Genomic DNA, 20,581 nt, shown 5'->3' with positions numbered 1-20,581 from the left:
TGTCAGCCCCACGTGGTCTTTCCGTGAATGACGCGATAGACCCGGAAGTGTGTTCGGTGCGGTACGCATCCTTCGATGAGGCCGTTGCCATGTTGAATCGCCTGGGGCCCGGGGCGCTGATGGCAAAATCAGACATCGAGTCAGCGTTCCGGTTGCTCCCGGTGCACCCAGACGATCAGCGCCTCCTTGGTTTTATGTTTCAGGGCCGCTATTATATGGATAGATGTATGCCAATGGGGTGCTCAATTTCCTGTGCCTATTTCGAAAAGTTCAGTTGTTTTCTGCAATGGGTATTCTCAAGGAAGACAGGTTTTCAGCATGTTATGCACTATCTCGATGACTTTCTGTTTTGGGGGCAGCCGGGGATCCTGAGTGTGGACAGGCTTTACATGAATTCTGTGCCTTGATGAATCAATTCGGTGTGCCATTGGCGCCAGGTAAGACTGTGGGTCCCTCGACTTCGCTCGAGTTTCTGGGGATCGAGCTCGACTCGGAAGAAGGTTGTTTTAGATTACCCAAGGAAAAAGTGTTAAAATTTAGGTTATCCCTTGAAACATGTATTCGTGCAACGAAAGTAAAACTGCATCAATTGCAACAGGTGGTGGGGCAGTTGAATTTTGCCCTGAAAGTGATGCCAATGGCGCGCCCCTTTTCCCGCTCGATTGCACAAGCCATGGTCGGCCTGAAGGAAGGTCAACATCGCACGAGGCTCTCGGCAGAGGTTCGTCAGGACATGCGCATTTGGTTGGCATTTCTGGCGGATTTCAATGGTCGAATCGTCTGGAACAAACCGGCGATGTCCTCCGAGGAGCTGGGGCTTTGGACAGACTCGGCGGGGAGTATAGGTTTTGGTGCCATATTTGGTACACAATGGTCGGCTCAAAAATGGCCGTCATGGTGGCACGAGTGCGGGCTGACGAGTAACATTGCTTTTCTCGAACTTTTCCCTATTTTGGTGGCCCTGAAAACTTGGCCTGAGGGGTTCCGGGATCACTCTGTGGTGTTCTGGTCTGATAACATGACCGTGGTTGAGTGTATCAATAGTCAGGCAGCACGATACAAATGGATTCTAAGGCTGCTCAAAGAAATTGTTTTATTGTGTATGCAATTGAATGTGCTATTTCGGGCAAAGCATGTGCCGGGGGTACTGAACCAAGCGGCTGATGCGCTTTCTCGTTTCCGTATGCAGGCCTTCTGGGGTTTTCTGCCCACAGCGGACCCGGTGGCGGCACCCTTTCCCGAAGCTCTCTGGTCTCTCGGTGCCCCGAACTACGAAACCTCGTGGGAGAGAGTTTAGCACCCAGGACATGGAAGGCATATGAAGGGGCGTTCCGTTCCTATTGGGCCTTTTTGGGTACTGCTAGGAGGGAGCTTTGGGGCCAGGAGGAGTTTGTAGTAAAATTTCTGCTGTCTTTACATCAGGCAGGCAAATCAGTAGCTACGGCCCAGAGGCATCGGGCCGCCATTTCCTTTATGGCAAGGGCTCATGGGATCCAGGACCCGACAGCGTCTTTCGTTGTGCAGAAAGCGCTACGTGGGTGGCAACGCCTTGAGGGTCGCAGAGTAGATGAGAGGCACCCGATAGGTCTGGATAGGCTGACCCTGTTATTGTCCGTACTCCCGGCAACGTGTTCATCCCAGTACGAAGCAGTGTTATTCCGAGCTGCATTTGCGCTAGCATTCCATGGGGCTATGCGCGTAAGCGAACTAGTGGCGAAGAACAAGCAGGATACGATGGGGGGACTGTGCCGGGAGCACATCCAGGTCAGGGAGGAGACGATGACGGTCTCGTTTGTTAGGTCCAAATCCGATCAGGGTGCAATTGGGGACTGCGTAATCATTCAGAGGATCCCCGGGTCTTCCATGTGCCCCGTGGTGTGCGTAGAGGAATATTTAGCACAGAGGGTGGCAGCATGGGGGGGACCTTGTTGAGACACGCTGACGCCACCCCACTGACGAGGTTTCAGTTCCAGCGGGTGCTTGCGATGTCGATTTTGGCCGCGGGCTTGAACCCCGGCGAGTTCGGGACCCATTCCTTTCGGATAGGGGCTGCTACTGAGGCTACAGCCAGGGGTCTGAGTGTAGAAGAAGTAAAACGTGTGGGGCGTTGGTCCTCGAACTGTTATAAAAGGTATGTGCGGTTGCACATGTTGTGAAGCTGTAATGATGTACTCACGCTTCGTGTTTTTGTTTGGTTTTCAGTTGCGCAAGCTTACGAGGCGGGGCGGACTGGGCAGTCGACCCGACACCTGGAGACCAGCGGTCAGACATCACCGGCTGTGAAAAAGGAGGTGTGGGTCGTGGGCCACTCATACGTGAGGCGTGCCGCGGACGTATTCAAAGCAGGTGACATGATTCACGTGGCTGGGGAATACGGGTACAGGGTGTCCTTCTACGGAAAGGGCGGGCTCTGTATTGACCAGTTTCAATCCTTTTTTGAGGGTTTGTTAGGGCGGACAAGGTCACCGCCGTCTATAATCATAGTCCATCTTGGGGGCAACGATTTGGTGGCCACTGGTAGACGACTTCTTCTTGAGGCAATGCTTTCCACAGTAAGTTGGTTGGCAAGAAGAGTTCCAGGGTGCACAATTGCATGGTCCCATATGATCCCACGGAAAGTGTGGCGGGGGGCTATTTCGGTTTCTGCTATCAATAATTCAGTAAAGAAAATAAATAACAAAGTGAGTAGATTGTTTCGTTCAGGTACACTGCATTCTGTTTCGCATGGTTGTATCAAAGGGGACAGTATGTATTTGGGGGATGGGGTTCATTTGTCCCGGGTGGGGAATGAGTTACTCATAGGAGACCTCATAGCTTGGCTAAAGAGTTTAAAACATGACCTTTAGGCAGGAGTGGTTGTGGGGGGTCCGGATAGCCGGTCAACTATCCGGCCTGTGGCGGTAAGGTCATGATCGGTGAGCAGTAATTGGAAGATCCCTATGGGGGGGGCGTCACCCATTACGGATGGGAGCGCTCGGGGGAGGTGGCCATTGGCCCCTCAACGGGGAGGCGGTCCCTTCTAAGGATAGGCCGCCGGAAGGAAAGGAAAGGTGGTCAAGGCCCCTTCCTGGATAGGAGGGGCTACGGGCCCTCCTGGGGAATTTCCCGGGGCCAGGACATCTGCGACGGCAGATGGGTAAGTTGTGTGGGGTTCGGGAGGGGGTTTACGCTACCTTTTAGACACCTCACACGAGTCCTCGGACGACCGTTAAATGGCGTCGAGTTCATTGGGGCCCCCGTCAAGTCAAAGGGAAATTGGTAGATGCACTTGAGGTACGCCTCTGTGCGGTCGCTCCCCTCACAAGTGAGGGGGGTATTCCTGGTTTAGGGATCTGACACCGGTTACGACCTTGCCGTTGGCCCTTAACGTTAGGATGTACAATTTCAAGTCAAATGTTTTGTAGGATGTTAGTTCGGCTAGGAGAACCTTTGTATTAGAGATCTGTTAAGGTTAGCCAAACATCGTAATGTGGAAATGAAATTGTACATAATATGAAACTGTTATTTTAATGTTTTGATTTTGTTTCATATTTTAATAAATACGGCCGGGAGGGTCACTCCCTCCCGCCTTCCAAAAGTTCAGAACCGTTTCCGGTTTCCCATCCTTGGGGATTGTGTTGAGAGGGGGTGGCGGGTATCTCAGCCATATGGAAAGGGGCGACCATTCGGTCCCCCCGAACGTATGGTGGAGTACCACGATCCCCCCGGGAAGCCATCTTGGGCGGGAGGCGAGTCTCGGCTGGTATGCCCGAAGCGGCGTAGCCGGGGCGTGCCTTTTTCCCGCCCTGGAGTGGGTTGTCCTAGACACTGACGCGGACGGCCACGCCCTCGGAGGCAGGCGGGGGCGGGTTTATGCCCGCCCTGAAGACGGATAAAAGGAGCAACAAGCCAAGGAAACATCCTCTTGTTCCTGTGCTCTGAAGCTGCACCTCCCCGCTGCACGTGAGCTCGAGACGGAACGAAGAGCCAATTTTGACCCACCCACCAGCCCCTGAGGACAGCTAGTTGTTTTGAATAAAGTTTTAATGTGGTAACTCTATTTCTTGCAGGTTGTGATGAGTGTCGTGATAATTTGTATATGCAATAAAGAATGGTCATTTTTAGTATGTTTTTCAAATAAAGTAATTCTGCACTAGTGTTGATCAGTAATCATGCTTGTAATAAGTTATGATTGTGTTGTAATTTAGTAATTTAGGTAGAATTGTCGTATTTATTTTGGTCGGGCGGTAAGGTCATGATCGGTGAGCAGTAATTGGAAGATCCCTATGGGGGGGCGTCACCCATTACGGATGGGAGCGCTCGGGGGAGGTGGCCATTGGCCCCTCAACGGGGAGGCGGTCCCTTCTAAGGATAGGCCGCCGGAAGGAAAGGAAAGGTGGTCAAGGCCCCTTCCTGGATAGGAGGTGCTACGGGCCCTCCTGGGGAATTTCCCGGGGCCAGGACATCTGCGACGGCAGATGGGTAAGTTGTGTGGGGTTCGGGAGGGGGTTTACGCTACCTTTTAGACACCTCACACGAGTCCTCGGATGACCGTTAAATGGCGTCGAGGTCATTGGGGCCCCCGTCAAGTCAAAGGGAAATTGGTAGATGCACTTGAGGTACGCCTCTGTGCGGTCGCTCCCCTCACAAGTGAGGGGGGTATTCCTGGTTTAGGGATCTGACACCGGTTACGACCTTGCCGTTGGCCCTTAACGTTAGGATGTACAATTTCAAGTCAAATGTTTTGTAGGATGTTAGTTCGGCTAGGAGAACCTTTGTGTTAGAGATCTGTTAAGGTTAGCCAAACATCGTAATGTGGAAATGAAATTGTACATAATATGAAACTGTTATTTTAATGTTTTGATTTTGTTTCATATTTTAATAAATACGGCCGGGAGGGTCACTCCCTCCCGCCTTCCAAAAGTTCAGAACCGTTTCCGGTTTCCCATCCTTGGGGATTGTGTTGAGAGGGGGTGGCGGGTATCTCAGCCATATAGCGAGGGGCAAACATGCATATTGATCAGGCTTGCATGATGGAATTTAGAGCCGGTATTAAAATATTCTATAGGTCTGCTTTTAGCTTGCAGTCCAGGTCTGCCTGAAGGGGAACACAATGGTGGATGTTAGACTGCAAGCTTCAAGTAGTTGGCCTTCAAGAAATTGCTCAGTTTTTTGTGCTAGATGATCCTTGTGCACGTATCAAGTCTTTCAAATATTGCATATGCAGAGTGAAAATATGTTTTGTTAGAAAAGTGCACTGCCTTAGACAATGGTTGTTGCAACAAGTTCACATGTGTTCATACACAACCTACAACTGTCTGCCACATCAATAATACACACCCTACATGTTAAATGTACCTATATAAGTGAAGCAAAGATGGTACCATTAACTGAATAGTCAGCAATCCGTAGTCCTTTACTGTGGGGTTGAACTAATCATCAATATAGCTTAATTCAACAATTTGTCATAAAAGCAGTCAAAATACTTCCAATAGTACATAGTCGAAAACATTTACAGATAAAACAATAAAAATAAGATACATAATAAACATCATACAAGTCATATTATATACACATTTCATAATTAAAGTGGTCGTAAACACAAGATAGATAAAAGGAATCAACAGAATCTGACCCATATTTCAGTGTTGTCTGAATGGAGACCAATAGGTGGTTTTAAAAGAGAGCTGATATTAAGTATTAAGTATCAATACTTCTCACAGTAGATACTACAGAATGTCGCTCATATCTATTAATATTTTGGCACAATCAGAGATCAGGAGTGAACACCAGATGTCATAACTTTGGCTCTGATAACCTACATTTTTCCCAGAAACTTAGAACTGCACAGGCATAAACCAAATTTGGATCTGATCTTAGGATTCTTAAAGCAACAAGGCATCTTCTTGTAGCCTACAAACTGCTTTAATTCATGTCTGGCATTTAACGGAAAACAAGACATGACCTAGTGTTTCAGGGAAGGTGTTAAAATGGAGCATAAAGAATCATTGCCCAAAGCCTAGCATGTAGTAAATGTTTTAAGGGGTAGCGTACCAACCCTACATTGAAAATACAGTTTCTGGACAAAGGGTGCCATAATGGCATCCCAATTAGTTTCCAGAAAGTGTTGGATTTAAAATCAAAAAGTCATCTAACCAAGGAGTGACCAAGGCTTGCACTTACAGCGTTGTCGACAACCGAATGCCAGTATAGTTTATTTATCAAAACAGCCATCAGCAATGGTGTGGAGCATATATTATCCCTAAACTCCCCAAGGCCTATGGGCAGCAATAGCATTTGGACTTGCTTTAGCCAGGGTATTTTGTGGAATCAGTCTGCCTCCATCACGTCCCTGAGAGCAAGGGCATACTAAGATATCTCTGGTTGTTGCTACAATCTCCCACAGACCAGTAGGGGAAGAAGTCTTGCTCTCTGTGCCAGGTTACGATTGCCCATATCCTCAATAGGAGTTTAATTGGTGGACGTTGGGGTAACTTGATCAGAATCTGAGATAGACAACAAATCTAATTTAGAGAGCCCCCACTACTCAGTGAGTAAAGAACAGAACTGACAGCCTTGCTGTCATATATCTGTAATACCTGAGCAAATATTTTAGAAAAAGATGTGCTATGCTATCTTGCAAAGACTCCTGTTAACTACTTGTGACACATTAGTTCTATCTGGGTATTTCCACGACAAATTAGAAGCAATGGTAATACCCAGATGACTAAAGACCTCAGCCATTTTGAGAAGTGCAACACCCAGTGATAACCTGCCTTTAAACAATCTATGCTTGTTGATGGCCATGAGCTTTGTCTTTGCTGTGTTTATTTCAAGACCCCGGGCAGAACAAAAATCCTCAAAGTAAATTAACACTTGTTGGAAACCACAAGAAGGTTTTGATATCAGCAGAGTATCATCCCTGAAAAGTAATATAGGGTTTTCTTCCCCAGGCAGGCATGGTGATTAGTTGAATAGGAGGAAAGATGCCGGATGACATCACTAATATATACTGAAAATAAGGTAGGTGCCAACACACATCCTTGGTAAACACCTTCATTGAATAAAAATCGTTAGGTTAACTGGCCCTGAGCTCCCCAATGACCCTTGGCAAAGTTTCCCTCATGAAGATGGTCAAACAGACTCAGAAATTTTCTAGGAATGCCCAGATCATCCAGAACCTTCAATAACCTGTTGAGCAGAAGTAGATTAAAGGCAGATTTGAGGTTGACAAAGGCAACGTACGAGTTGCCTCCTCCGACTACAACTGTCTTCCAGTAAATTAGGAGGAGACTAAAGGCTTGGTCTAACGTGCAAAACTTTTTTCTAAAGCCTGCCTGAAAAGGAGTCATAATGGCCTTATCAGTAATCCACTCCTCTATCCTGCCCAGAACTAAATGAGCAAAGATTTTTAGTGTCCAGTCTATCAAAATGACTGGTCTATAATTTAGTGGGAGACCTCTATCCCCCTATCTATGTGGGGGAATAAACTCTGCGCCCTTCCAAGAGTCGGGTATGGGGGACCCACAAACATTGCCATTGGATAAAAGAAGGACATACTTTTTTCCGTTATCTCTGTCAGACAAAAGGTTATCAGCCGAGATGCCATCCAATCTCTGTGCCCTTCCTCTATTTATTAGAAATAATAATGGGGCGACCCGGTGTCCCTCAGAACCTGGGTATAAGTGTTAAACAAAACAATTGGTTCTGTCGGGATTTTCAATTGCTTTTAAATGTTCAAGAAACATACAGTTTACTTGTAAAACATATCAACGATTTAAGAAAAGGAGTATAAAATACCCTAAGGTGAGATTTCAATAATATATTTAGGGAATATCCAATATTCAAGGCTGTCGCAATATACAAATTCAATTGCAAAAAGAGTTTGAGTGACTGTGGTGAAGAAGTGACATGTGGAGGTTAGTGATATAGACACTACACTATATGCAAAACAAAAATGACAGTGCAATCAAAAAAGGAAAGGGGAATTTCTGTTTGTCCTTATGATTTTTGCACATATGCTTCAGGATCCATTGAAGGGTTAAACTATGATCATAAGCGTTGTGCAGACATATATGGTGCGTCGACGTTTCGACCCCGTAAGTTGCGCAATTTATGAGAAGCGTCAAGGGGGTCTTCTCCAGGACAGGAAGGGAGGATATGCAGTCTATTGGTTTAATTGAAAAGCTAAGTCAGGTCTGTGTTATAAAATAGAACAACATATGACTGTTCTAATGGAGGAGTAAGACTTGCCAAAATGCAGATTCTCTAATATATCTGCGAGTGTGAAGGGCATATGAATCAGGTAATAGTCCGTATATTTTGGCCAGTGGTAGCCTAAGAGAATGACAATATTCATTTAGTCACTCACGGTGTTATTAACCCCTTCGACGCTGATGACGAGCTGGGCTCGTCATGGCGTAGCCTCCTCGCACGCTGATGACGAGCCCAGCTCGTCACGTAAAGTGCGTTTTTTAAAAACCCAGCGTGCGAGCGGAATTCCGCTAGCGCGCATGCAGTTAAATAAAGGATTAATCCAGAGGAGAGTCTGTTTGAGTTAAGACATACCTCAAAGTATTTCTTTACAGATTTCTTTGTTTAAAGACTTCCACCCATCCATTGGAGTCTGTGATTGTGGCCATTCAGACGATTTACTGAAAGACATTAAGAAGAGGGGAGCGTTGTCACTGAAATTAAAGGGCACTTTGCACGTGAAGATGCGCTTCTAAAAGTGTTCTCAATTCGGTTCTTACCGTGATCTGGCAGCACGCATCCATCCGGCTCTCACTCATTTGGAACAGTGGTGCTAGGGACAGAAGTGGGTGATTAATAACATTCTTGGCGTGCCTAGGATGTGCACGCTCACCCGTATCGGTCAGGAATGCGCTAAACGTCATTAGGAAACGTGCATACAAGGTGCAGCTGCATTGTGTGGCTGCTCGGGGCTGGTTGCTAGGGATATGCTAAAATGTATGTACATGAAGAATATTCCACATTTTATATAGAAGGCACTGACACTCGGACATTGTCATGTTCCAATATTGTTTGGTTACAACATGTCTACGTTATATGCCTTCGTGCGAGTAATGCATCTTATTATAAGTAAGCTAGAGGCGCAAGCCCAAAATGAAATGGAAGGAATCTGTTCTGTTTACTGTATGCCGATGACCTAGTAATTTTGGATCAAACTGAGGTGGGTCTACAAAGAAAGCTGAATACATTCAATGCATACTGCTCAGCAAAACGACTAACCGTAAACATGGACGAAACAAAAATGTTGTGCTTCGGGAAAAGGAATACGAAGTTTAACTGGTATTTGGGCCAAACCAAACTTGATATAGTAAATTAATACAAATACCTTGGAATATGGTTCACTCACTCTTTGAAGTTGGGGTTGCATTTGGAGGCACAGAAAATAAAAGCAAATATGGCGGTATGTGGGCTGAAAAGATGTAATCAAAGTTATGGTGATATGTCCCATAAACCATTATTGACAGCCTATAAAGCAATGATTCCCCCGCAACTCCAATATGGCTCAGAAATGTATTGCATTGATGATACAAACTCCTGGGATAAGGAGGAAGGGAAATGTTTAAAATCTTTACTGTTCCTCCCTAGCTCGGCAGTGGTCCAGGCAATTAGATTGGAACTAGGCCTGACTGCGTGGAATGCTCAGGTGCAATTAAGCCTACTCAGATTTTGGAATCGCTTGGGTCTTGAGGAGGTCACAAAGGTGTTGCAATGGTGTATGAAAGAAATTCAATCTAGTGAGCTCAAATGGGCTTAAGCCACAAGGAGTAAACTTCAGACCATTTGCGTTCACCTGAATGTGAAAATAGACCCGGGGAAAAAATTGTCTAGAGCATCAGACCAGGCGTATTTAAGTAAAAAGGATTCTGTAAAATGGATGTGCAGTAGCTGGGAGAAAGATATAAGTTATCCTTACCTAGACACATTAGCGAATCGTTGGCTAAGAATGGAAGTGCTTAGGATAAGAATTGGTATTAACCCGGCTGAGAAAAATATTGCTATAAAATCCGGAATAATGCAACCAGATGGTAAAATTATATGTGAGATAGGGATGAAATGTAACATTTTACACATTTTATTGGATTGTGAATTTTTTTTAAAGTTACGTAAATTAATCCTTTGTCTGATCTTTTTAAAGTATAATGTAAGGGCGCGTTTACAAGCATGGGACCTTCTTGCCAAAATGGAAAATGTAGATATTGCGATAGACGTTGGGAAATTTATGCAGGGCGTATACAAGTTCCCAGTTGCATTAGCGGTTTAAGCACAGCAAGATGCGTAAAAATCTAAAAATCAATTTTATTGATGTTTAAATTGTTAGGAATTAACTTTAAAGGATATCATGATTTTATGACTATGATGTTTTATGTGTAGATTCTTTTAAATATAAATGTATGAGTTGTTGTTTAAAGACCGAACGGTCTAAATAAACTTATTTTTGAACTGAACTGAACTGGTTCGGTCCATGCCAGAATCTGTATAGGACAGGGCATGTTCAATAAAGGGCAGAAACGTCAGTTTATTAATATCGCTAGAATCAGGGTGAAGTGAATTGTAGGAGTCAGTCCACCAAGCACTTGGCTACTCAAATGGGATGTACTGCCTTCATCAAAAGTGCTAATTGATAGTTGTAAATCTACCAATCTAGTGATAGAGTCAATTTGTGACTAAGTTATGTGAAGTTGAACATAAACAGGCTAACTATTATTTTTAAAATTGTCTGACATCATCACATAGAGGGAGATGTATAGCCTGCCTTGTACTGTATTTATGCCAAATGTTTCATTTGACCCAATTTTGCACAGGTGCAGCAACTTTCTGTGCCATGTTTGCTACTTGCTTATCATGGAATAGAGTCAAAAAGATTTATTCCAAACTAAATAACGGCGCTAGTGCAAGCAGCTATTTTGCAAATTCGGCCGTGTATGCATAATAAAGATTGGAGCAAATGCAACAGTCTGAAATCAGTTTCCTTCATTTTTCCTTGTAATAATAATAACTTAATGAAAGAGAGAGTCTGGACTGTTCCCATGAGGCACAGGGTCAAGACTGATTTGCATATAGCTGGGTCTAATCTGGTGTGGAATGGTGAGCAAAAAAACAATCGATTTAACCCAGATCTCTTGACTGGGGGTGAATGTATGATTTATTCAGAATTCCGTCCATCATTTGTTTGCGTAGCACTTTTCACCTTGAGTGGGTTCCTTGCTCACTGTGCCACTGCATTCAAGCTAGCCTGGCTGATGAAGGGTAATACAGAGAAACTGGCCCCAGGATGCTTGTTTCCGGTCCAGGGAGGACCTGGCTTAGCAGTTCGGTATGGACTGTTCCTATGAGGCACAGGGTCAAGACTGATTTGCATATGGCTGGCTCTAAACTTGGGTGGCATGGTGAGCAAAAGAATGATTGATTTAACCCAGATCTCTTAACTGGGGTGAATATATGATTTATTCATCATTCCGTCCATCATTTGTTTATGTAGCACTTTTCACCCTAAGTGGGATGGGTATGCCCAGACGTGGATCCCTTCCTCACTGTGCCACTAGATTCAAGTTAGTCTGGCTGATGAAAGGTAATACCCAGAAACTAGTCCCAGGATGCTTGTTAACGGTCCAGGGAAGACCAGCCTTGGCAGTTTGGTCTGGGCTGTTTCCAAGAGGCACAGGGTCAAGACTGATTTGCATATGGTTAGGTCTAAACTGGGGTGGCATGGTGAGCAAAAGAATGATGGATTTACCCCAGATCTCCTGACTGGCTGTGAATGTATGGTTTATTCAGTATTCCATCCATCATTTGTTTGCATAGCACTTTCACCCTAAGTGGGATGGGTATGCCCAGACGTGGTCCCCTTGCTCACAGTGCCACTAGATTAAAGCTAGCCTGGCTGATGAAGGGTAATACCCAGAAACCGGTCCCAGGATGCTTGTTTTCGGTCCAGGAAAGACCTAACTTGGCAGTTCGGTCTGGGCTGTTCCCATGAGGGACAGGGTCAAGACTGATTTGCATATGGCTGGGTCTAAACTGGGATGGCATGGTGAGCAAAAGAATGATGGATTTACCCCGGATCTCTTGACTGGGGGTGGAAGTATGATTTATTCAGCAGTCTGTCCATCATTTGCTTGCGTAGAACTTTCACCCTAAGTGGGATGGGTATGCCTAGACGTGGTTCCCTTGCTCACTGTGCCACAAGATTAAAGCTAGCCTGACTGATGAAGGGTAATACCCAGAAACCGGTCCCAGGATGCTTGTTTTCGGTCCAGGGAGGACCTGGCTTCGCAGTTCAGTCTGGGCTGGTCCTATGAAGCACAAGGTCAAGACTGATTTGCATATGGCTGGGTCTAAACTGGTGTGGCATGGTGAGTAACAGAACAATGGATTTCACCCAGATCTCTTGAATGGGGGTGAATGTATGAATTATTCAGCATTTGGTCCATCATTTGTTTGTGTAGCACTCTTCCTCCATTCATGGCATCCAAAGCTAGGGCCACATCAGCTGAATCAATATGCAGATCGGCGTCAACTGTGGCACCATTTATGAGTTCAATCCCAAGGATGGTATCCGAGTCATTCAAAGAATATAAGCTAGAGAAATGGTCAACCCAATACTGGGGGGCGATGTTGTTCTGGAGATGTGATGCTGTAACCTATTTCCTCTGTTTTACAAGTGTACCAGAGCCTAGTGGAATCCTTCAGGTCACAAGACCCTTTAAGTTCTTGCCATCTTTCTTTGCCTCAGCCTTTCTTGGCCTGTATTTGAGTCCTTTTATATGTCTCCCTAGCTAAAATTATTTGCTTTATATCTTTAGTGCAAAATAACTTGCCCAATTGCCCATGAGATAATCTGCACTCTTTATTAAACCAGTTAGTATTTTTGAATTTGCTCTTTTTATGGCCTAAAAATAAGACAAAATTGTTTTGAAAAGACTGAAATGGATGTTGATCATATACATACCAAGGTCAAGATTCTTAGCCTATGGCAGTGGGAGGCCATATGAAGGCATAGCGACTCGTGACCGCTTTAAGTTCTATTTGTGACCTTCATGTCCACAAGGCTGTGCCATTGGCAAAAATCTAGATGGAAATAATCTATACAATTCAAGTGGGTGGAATTACTGAAGGTATTTTCTCCCTGCCTATCAGAGAGGACTCTCCATTTGTGGCTCGAAGGGAAAAATCCAATGTAAAAGCCTTCAGCTGTAAAGCCACCTCTGCCCACCTTTGCATGGGAGGGAAATCAAGCTGTGGAATTTCCCGGATCTGGTTTTCATCCCTGTTTCTGGTGCTATTATCCTGGTCCAGGGGATGTGGTGTTAAAATCACCCCCTAATATTATTCCTCACTTGGGGCCAGATGTAGGTGGCCATTTACTGGCCGGTAAGGGCCGATTTCGGCCGTTACCGACCGGTAAATGGGTTTTTGGGATGTAGGGGGCCAATTTTACCGAATCTGTAAATTTACCGATTCGGTAAAACACCGAATCGGTATTTTTACTGATTCGGTAACTTCTAGATGTAAGTGGGACTCTTCTGAGTCCCAAAGGCCTTTCAGATTCGGTATTTTACCACCCAATCCAATTGGGTGGTAAAATACCGAATCCAGTTGTGCATGCACATGTGTGCATGCACACCTATGACATGTGACAGACAGACATGCCCTTAGGGCATGTCTGTGTGCCACATGGCACACATGCCTGTATTTGGGGTGCTAGAGGGTGTCAAAGTGACACCCCCTGCACCCTTGCTGGAATCGGTATTTACCGAATCGGTAAATACCGATTTGGTAATGCCCATTGATTCCTATGGGCTTCAATGCCCATAGGAATCAATGGGCATTACCAAATCGGTATTTACAGAATCGGTAAATACCGAATCTTAACGATTCGGTATTTGCCGATTCTGTAATACCGGCAAATACCGGTAATACCCCCTCTATTTTACCACTTCTTAAATACCGAATTAGTACAATGCGGTATTTAAGAAGTGGTAAAATAAAATTACCTACATCTAGGCCTTGGAGTAATGTGCGGTCAAATAGACTTCTAGAAATGAGATGGGTTGAGATCTCAGTCCTCCCCATACCACTCTTGCATAAACGTTAAAAATGTATATATTGTGAGTACTCTCCCTAGGTAACTTAACTTGAATTTTCAAACATATTGAGTGAGTCAAGGTGCTATATTTGGATGGAACAGTCAAGGTCCAATCTTACCCTTATGTTTAGCCCACAAGCAGGTCTTCCAACAGGACCATGAGTAGCGGGGATGGAAAAGTTCAAATAGCCCAGTTTAAATTGGGCTCCATACTCCAAGTTTGTTGGTAAAGGTAAAAAGGTAAGGTATCTTGATAAAAGAAGTTCAATCAGGGATAGCAATTTTCGATTTGAGGCCTGCAATATTCCAGGATAAGATATATATACCCTTTTTAGGCATAATAGATGGAGCCAGAAATGGCTGATAAACATCAATCATACTGGTTCGGTCCATGCCAGAATCTGTAGCCGACAGGGCATGTTCAATGAAAGGCAGAAGTGTCAGTTTATTAATATCGCTAGAATCAGGGGTGAAGTGACTTGTAGGAGGATTCAACCCACCAAGAGCTTGGCTACTTAAATGGGATGTACTGCCTTCATCAAAACTGTTTATTGATAGTTGTAAATCTACCATTCTAGTGGGAGGGTCAATTCGTGACTGAGTGGTGTGAGGTTGAACTTAAACAGGCTAAATTTTATTTTTAAAATAGTCTGACATCATCACATAGAGGGAGATGTACACCATGCCTTGTACTGTATTTATGCCATCATTTGCATTACACCCAATTTTGCACAGGTGCAGCAACTTTCTGTGCTATGTTTACTACTTGCTTATCAGGGAATAGAGCCAAAAAGATGTATTCCAAAGTAAATCACTGCGCTAGTGCAAGCAGCTATTTCACAAATTTTGCTGTGCATACATAATAAAGACTGGAGCAAATGCAGCAGTCTGCTATCAGTATCCTTCAATTTTCCTTGTACAAAATAACTTCATTAAATATATATTGGAGCAAAATCTACTTGCTGAATCACCAACTATGATTATATATTGTGTGCGTGCTTGTTTTAAAAGTCTCTACCTTTAGTTCCATAGTTATTTTAGAAGAGTAGTTTGTCAATAGCTGTGGGCCTAATCTTTTGTGGGTGGAAATTTGTGGTAGCTTGTTCTTCCCTAAATGTTCTTCCCTAAACCCTTTCTTACTTTTCCCTAAAACTCTCCCATTTTGTAGTTGATATTCTCCCTTTTCCCATCACTCACACTGGTCCCTCTTACATCTATTTATACCAACCCTCTGGCCCCTCACACATTTATTACTAAGTAGTAAATTTACCTTTGTGGATATCATTTCATAAAAAAGATAAGAGAGGTGGAGATCTCCTCCCACATGTCAGCAAATTGCATTTTGTAGTAAGTAGTACTGCTGTAGTTGAGTTTACATACTAGAACATTCAGGGGCATATTCACAAGTATTTATCTCTGAATTATCCCCACTTTAATGCATCAAAAGTAGTGATAGAATTAACAGCCCATTCACAATCTAGTGCAAACTGCAGACAGCACCAGTATTCCAGCAATAACTGCCCCTAAAGTTATCTCCACGGTGGACACCACCAACTAACACTAATGAGATGCAGAGTAGGCGTTCCCGTGCAAAAACACACAAGAATATCACATTACCACATTCACAATGAACTGCCAGATCTGCGAAGCGAAGCAGAAACAGGGTATAACCCGCGTTAGCACCAGGGATTTTATACCTGCCTGTTGCTGGTGTTAAGCAGGACGACTACCTGCAGCATGGAAGGGAACACAGCCAGGAGCCTTTTAAGATGCAGGTATTCCAGATGCAAGGTGTCTGCCTAAGTTAGCACAACTAAAATGACAGTAATTTTGGATAAAACAAATGGTCAGACTTCCAGGAAGCTGATTGCTGTGGTTACCATGCTGCCAGTCTCACAGTGACACCTGGCTTCCAGAAGGGGCAGTGTTGGGCCGGGAGCCAAAAGTAGAGATGATGCGACTTTTCAGCAGATTATCATCCATTCACAACGTATCGCCGGCTAACGCAGGATTTTAAATCACCATTGCGATGATTAGTACGTGGGTTTGACACCCTTTCCCTGTTACTATCACCATATACCGCGGGCTTGAAAATACCCCGTTACATGGCGATATTCATCTGGGTTAGGCAGCGTTAACTTTCCTTGCGATGTCTGACGATGGCAATAGTTATCGCCCGTCTTTGTGAATATCCCCCTCAGTTTGTTAATTAGGTCCACACAATTTCTTGGCAGGAGGTCAAGCTGCAGGAAGAAAGTAGATATCCAGGTTTAGATAAGGTAGGCACGGAGTCACTGACTACATCTGGTCATTGAAACTTTTAGATAAACTTGAATATGGGAGTGAGTGTTTCGCTGGTGAGAGACTCTAGAGGTGGGGAGGGTATCATTCTTCTAAGCAATGCTTATAAGTAATTAAGGTCCATGAGCTTTCTAGGCATTAATGAGGAATAAAGGGAATTGTTTTGGTCCTGAAGTGCATTTCAAAGTGATTTGTCAAAAACATCTTAGCCTGCCTCTGTGTAATATATTTGTTTTTGAAAAGGCTGGTGATATGTGCACTGTTTTTTTAGACAGTCCTGCAATCATTGCATTTTGCCTGGCAGGTAGTGTACAGACTGACGTTTGATTTGTTTCATTTAACTACAACACATGCTTTCATGGTGGAAAGATCAGTTGGTGAGTAACACTTTTGATGAATTTCTCATGTTTGTGAGTATCGGATTATTTTTTAACTCCCATGTGTACAGCAATGAAATTATGGTTTTAATAGAAGTGAAGCAAATAGTTCAAAGTTATGTTTTAGAGTTTGGTTAGGGTATAGGATTACGGTTTGGGGTTTGGGATAGAAGGTCTTTGCTAGGAGAAAGGTCTTCAAAGTCATCTAGTTCAATTTTATACTTTGGATGAGATTTAGGGGTATATTAGCAAGAACCTCGTTAAAATTATCCCCGTTTTGGCTGCAGGAAACTGTCGCTAAATCGGCGATAATGGGCTTGATAATATGCATTATAGAATTGCAATAGAAGCCCAGATTAGATGTCCTGCACATCTAACCTGGGCTTCTGTTGGAAGTCTATAACGCATATTAGCAAGTTCATTATCACCGCCGCTAAAACAGCGATAATTTTAACGAGGTTCTTGCTAATATGCCCCTTAGTGTTTTGAATAGGGTTGTTGAATGAGGGATCACAGAGGAATATGCCCTGGGGATGGGTAACAGACAGATTCTGTAAATGTATGAATTTGCAGTCTAACAATATAAGCAACTGCCCAGTTTGAGAAATATTGTATGATTCATAATTCGATTGAAAAGGTCACAACTTTCAGCAAGCAGACCGTTAAAGTACTTGGTCAGGGCAAGAAGGAAAATGACCTTTAAACAAAATACAATGCAGAAAGTCTCAACATGTATTGCTCAGGGCAACTGTGAAATACACATTTTGAAACAAAAGGTGAATTAGTGTGCAATTGTAAACCCATATGTCTCGCAGTTACACCAGATATCTAAGGGGTAGGACGCTAAAGTGAGCCTATGTTAGAGGGCTTTTAACTAACATACACTTTTATCGCTTCCAGGATACATCTGTGCATATGAGAAATCCATCAGGAACCAACTATCATTTTCAACAGTCAGACCAGTGTCTGCCAAATTTGCGAACTGTGTCATGATCAGAAAGACTCTATTAAGTATAACGTGATTTAAAATAATTAAGAAAGCTAAGATGTGTTGCTGGGATACTTGTCTGATTAAAACTGATGACCATAATGTTTAAAAGGAACACCACAAAATATTTAAGACATGTATTATCCATCAATAACACCATTTACTGTACATTTTTAAAATTAGGACCTTCTGTAAAACTTGTAAAACTTACAATTGTGTGTGCAAAGGGCCTGAAAATCTTTAAAGAGAATACATTGAAAATTTTGAAATTCATCAAGATGACATAGTTTATTGCTCCTGTTATGAAGACAGAGAGATGGGACTTACAACGATTGGAACATCAGCAGGGATTCTTATTCCTTCAATGACTAGTTCATCTTCTAACCAGCGTGAAGTGCCAGGAGCTGTTGGGTACAACCTCAGCACTTCTTTGAGAGTCTGGGAAGGTAGAAACAAAGATATATTACAATACTTCAATGCATTTAATGCAACAAAATGCATTATATATACATCTTCAGAAAATGAGCTCTCTGTTACCGTTGCCTGCAGATGCATACAGATTATCAGCATTTCCTTCAAACATATAATTACCCTTTTTTATGTAAATCCCATTTTCTCAGCACATTTCATACTGAAAAGAACAACTAACTTAAGACTTCTCTGACACTCTATGCCAACAGGAAAAGGCTCATCTTCCAGTATTCTGACAACTAAAGTACTCCGGGCACATGGGTGCAAATTCAGAATAGGAAAGGCACTCTGATGAGTGTAATAAACTTTCTTTCCCTAATGAAATAAACAACAAAAGTGAGGGTGGGTTGCTTGAATTAATCTCAGCCACTGGTAAATACTCTTGGAAGCAATGCAGTCCATAGCTATTTTGACCAGTGTCCCTCTTCAGACAGGAAACAACAATATGCAAATCAGCATTGATCCTCATCCAATACGATTAGTACACACCATTCTGTCAGACCAGGTCCCCTATAAACAGGAACACAGGCAACATCAAAATGATTCCAGCCCATTTCAACCTCATCAGTATAGTATAGCATGAGTCCCATGCATAGTGAGTATGGGACCTAAATCTGGGTATAATTGTCATACTTAGGGTATTTCACTCAGCAGAACAGAAAAGTGATAAATGGAATGCTGGAATTAAATATTTATATAGTAAATGCTGAAAACCAGCTAAGTTCAGTGAATGCTGAGACATTAGGAAGCTAAGGCTATAGGAGAAACATGATTTTTCCATATCACATTATTGAATTAAGTGTGAAATCTGAGATCATTGAAGTTGCTTGGTTTCTTAGTTTGAATCTTAACCATTGCAACACATTTCCTTTTCTTTCATATTCTACCAATACATCTCTAGCCCAAACTCTTCTCTCCCTCTAGCCTACCTGATCTTTTCAATCTAGTCCCTCCTTCTCAGCTCTCCTCTCCCTCGACACATCTCAGTCAAAAACACCTCTGCTACCTTTCCTTTTCTATTTTCACCTACTTCTTTACAACCTCTTTTGTCTGTTTCTCCCCACAGTCAACCCTTTACTTCTCCTACTCCTTTGTTTCCTTCTATCTCTCCTTCTGAACCGCATATTGAAAAAAAGGCTACAGTGGTATAGTACTATGAACATGCCTTTGAGCAAAGCTGAGGTCTCCATACAGCTTATAGAAATGTCTAACCAAAATCTATTTTGCAAAATATGTCAAGTGCACTTATTTATGAAACGTTACTGCTAGTCACACAGCCATAGGAAGAATCAACAGACAATTACTATAGAAACACTTGGTGCTCTAGGAAGGAAAAGCATGCGACAGGAAAAGCAATCAACAACAACCATTTTGAATAGCAATTAAAATGATCATTAAGTACTGTATTATCCAGAATAGAGCCATGCATATATTTTGGTGGGAGTGCATCTGGGGGCAAACCAACAAACTCACACAAGTGTTCAGCAGCTTTGAGGATCTGTACAAGTCTTTACCATGTGGCGCTACTCTGGCACTGTCCATTCTTAGCATATCTCTAACCACTTCACTAAGGGCAGTTGGCTGCTCCTAATGAATAGCCACTCTTCATTAACTGCTTAGGTGCAATGGACGACTCTAGCACGTCCTAGCACTTGCAGTAGAAAATCCTTCTTGTGTGAGTGCCAGTAGGATTTCCTTATATTCCTTTTAGCCTCAGTATCTAGGGAAGAGCTTTTCCAGCAACCAAGGCCGTTTTTTAGGTTTTGACCTGGTGGCAGCACTGCGAAGCAGTGCTCCGCCCAGGCGAAAGCTTTTGTTTACAATATGGGGGACTTGAATCCGCCCCTTCTTCATTGGCTAGCTCCATAAATGTAGCCTAGCCATTGGAAGAGAGTGGCTATCAATCATTCTTTCCCCGTCCGAACGCGATTCGGGGGCGTTTCTCAGTCTTTTTTTAACTCCCGCCCCTCTCCTCTACCCATTGGCTGGAATTTTACCATCCAGCCAATGGGAAGGGGAGAGCACGAAAACACGCCCCCGAATCTGCCGGCCGGGACACCTCTGTGACGTCATTCCCGGGCCGCGCTGTGATTGGCTGCCGGCCCGGGACCTGACCTGTTAGGTTTTGCCTCGGCGATGCACCAAAAAACCTCATAAGAAGAAGGAGGCGTTCCCGGACCCGTTTTCGTGTTTTCTTCCGTAGGCGTTTTCACTCCAGCTGGGCGTTTTTTTGCTGTCCGTTTCTTCAGGCCGGCCAATCCCTGCGCGGCCGGCCGGCCGGAAGTCCCGCCCCCCGCAGCCTGGGAGACAGGAGAACAACCATGGCGGGCGCTCTGCCGAGCTCCC

The 20,581-nt window shown here is 43.8% G+C and overlaps 1 protein-coding gene across 1 annotated transcript in view; it reads right to left on the bottom strand.

The window, feature by feature from the left end:
- Nucleotides 1-20,581, bottom strand: part of LOC147690175 (cholesterol 24-hydroxylase-like) — a 471,985-nt gene that overhangs the window by 50,901 nt on the left and 400,503 nt on the right. The window contains exon 12 of the mRNA XM_086936649.1: nucleotides 18,092-18,202. Coding sequence (XP_086792775.1) covers nucleotides 18,092-18,202 — 111 coding nt within the window. The remainder of the gene's footprint in view (nucleotides 1-18,091; nucleotides 18,203-20,581) is intronic.

Source organism: Lissotriton vulgaris, chromosome 9 (genome assembly GCF_964263255.1).
Source record: "Lissotriton vulgaris chromosome 9, aLisVul1.2, whole genome shotgun sequence".
In the NCBI taxonomy this organism is placed as follows: Eukaryota; Metazoa; Chordata; class Amphibia; order Caudata; family Salamandridae; genus Lissotriton; species Lissotriton vulgaris.
This window is presented reverse-complemented; position numbering and strand designations above follow the sequence as displayed.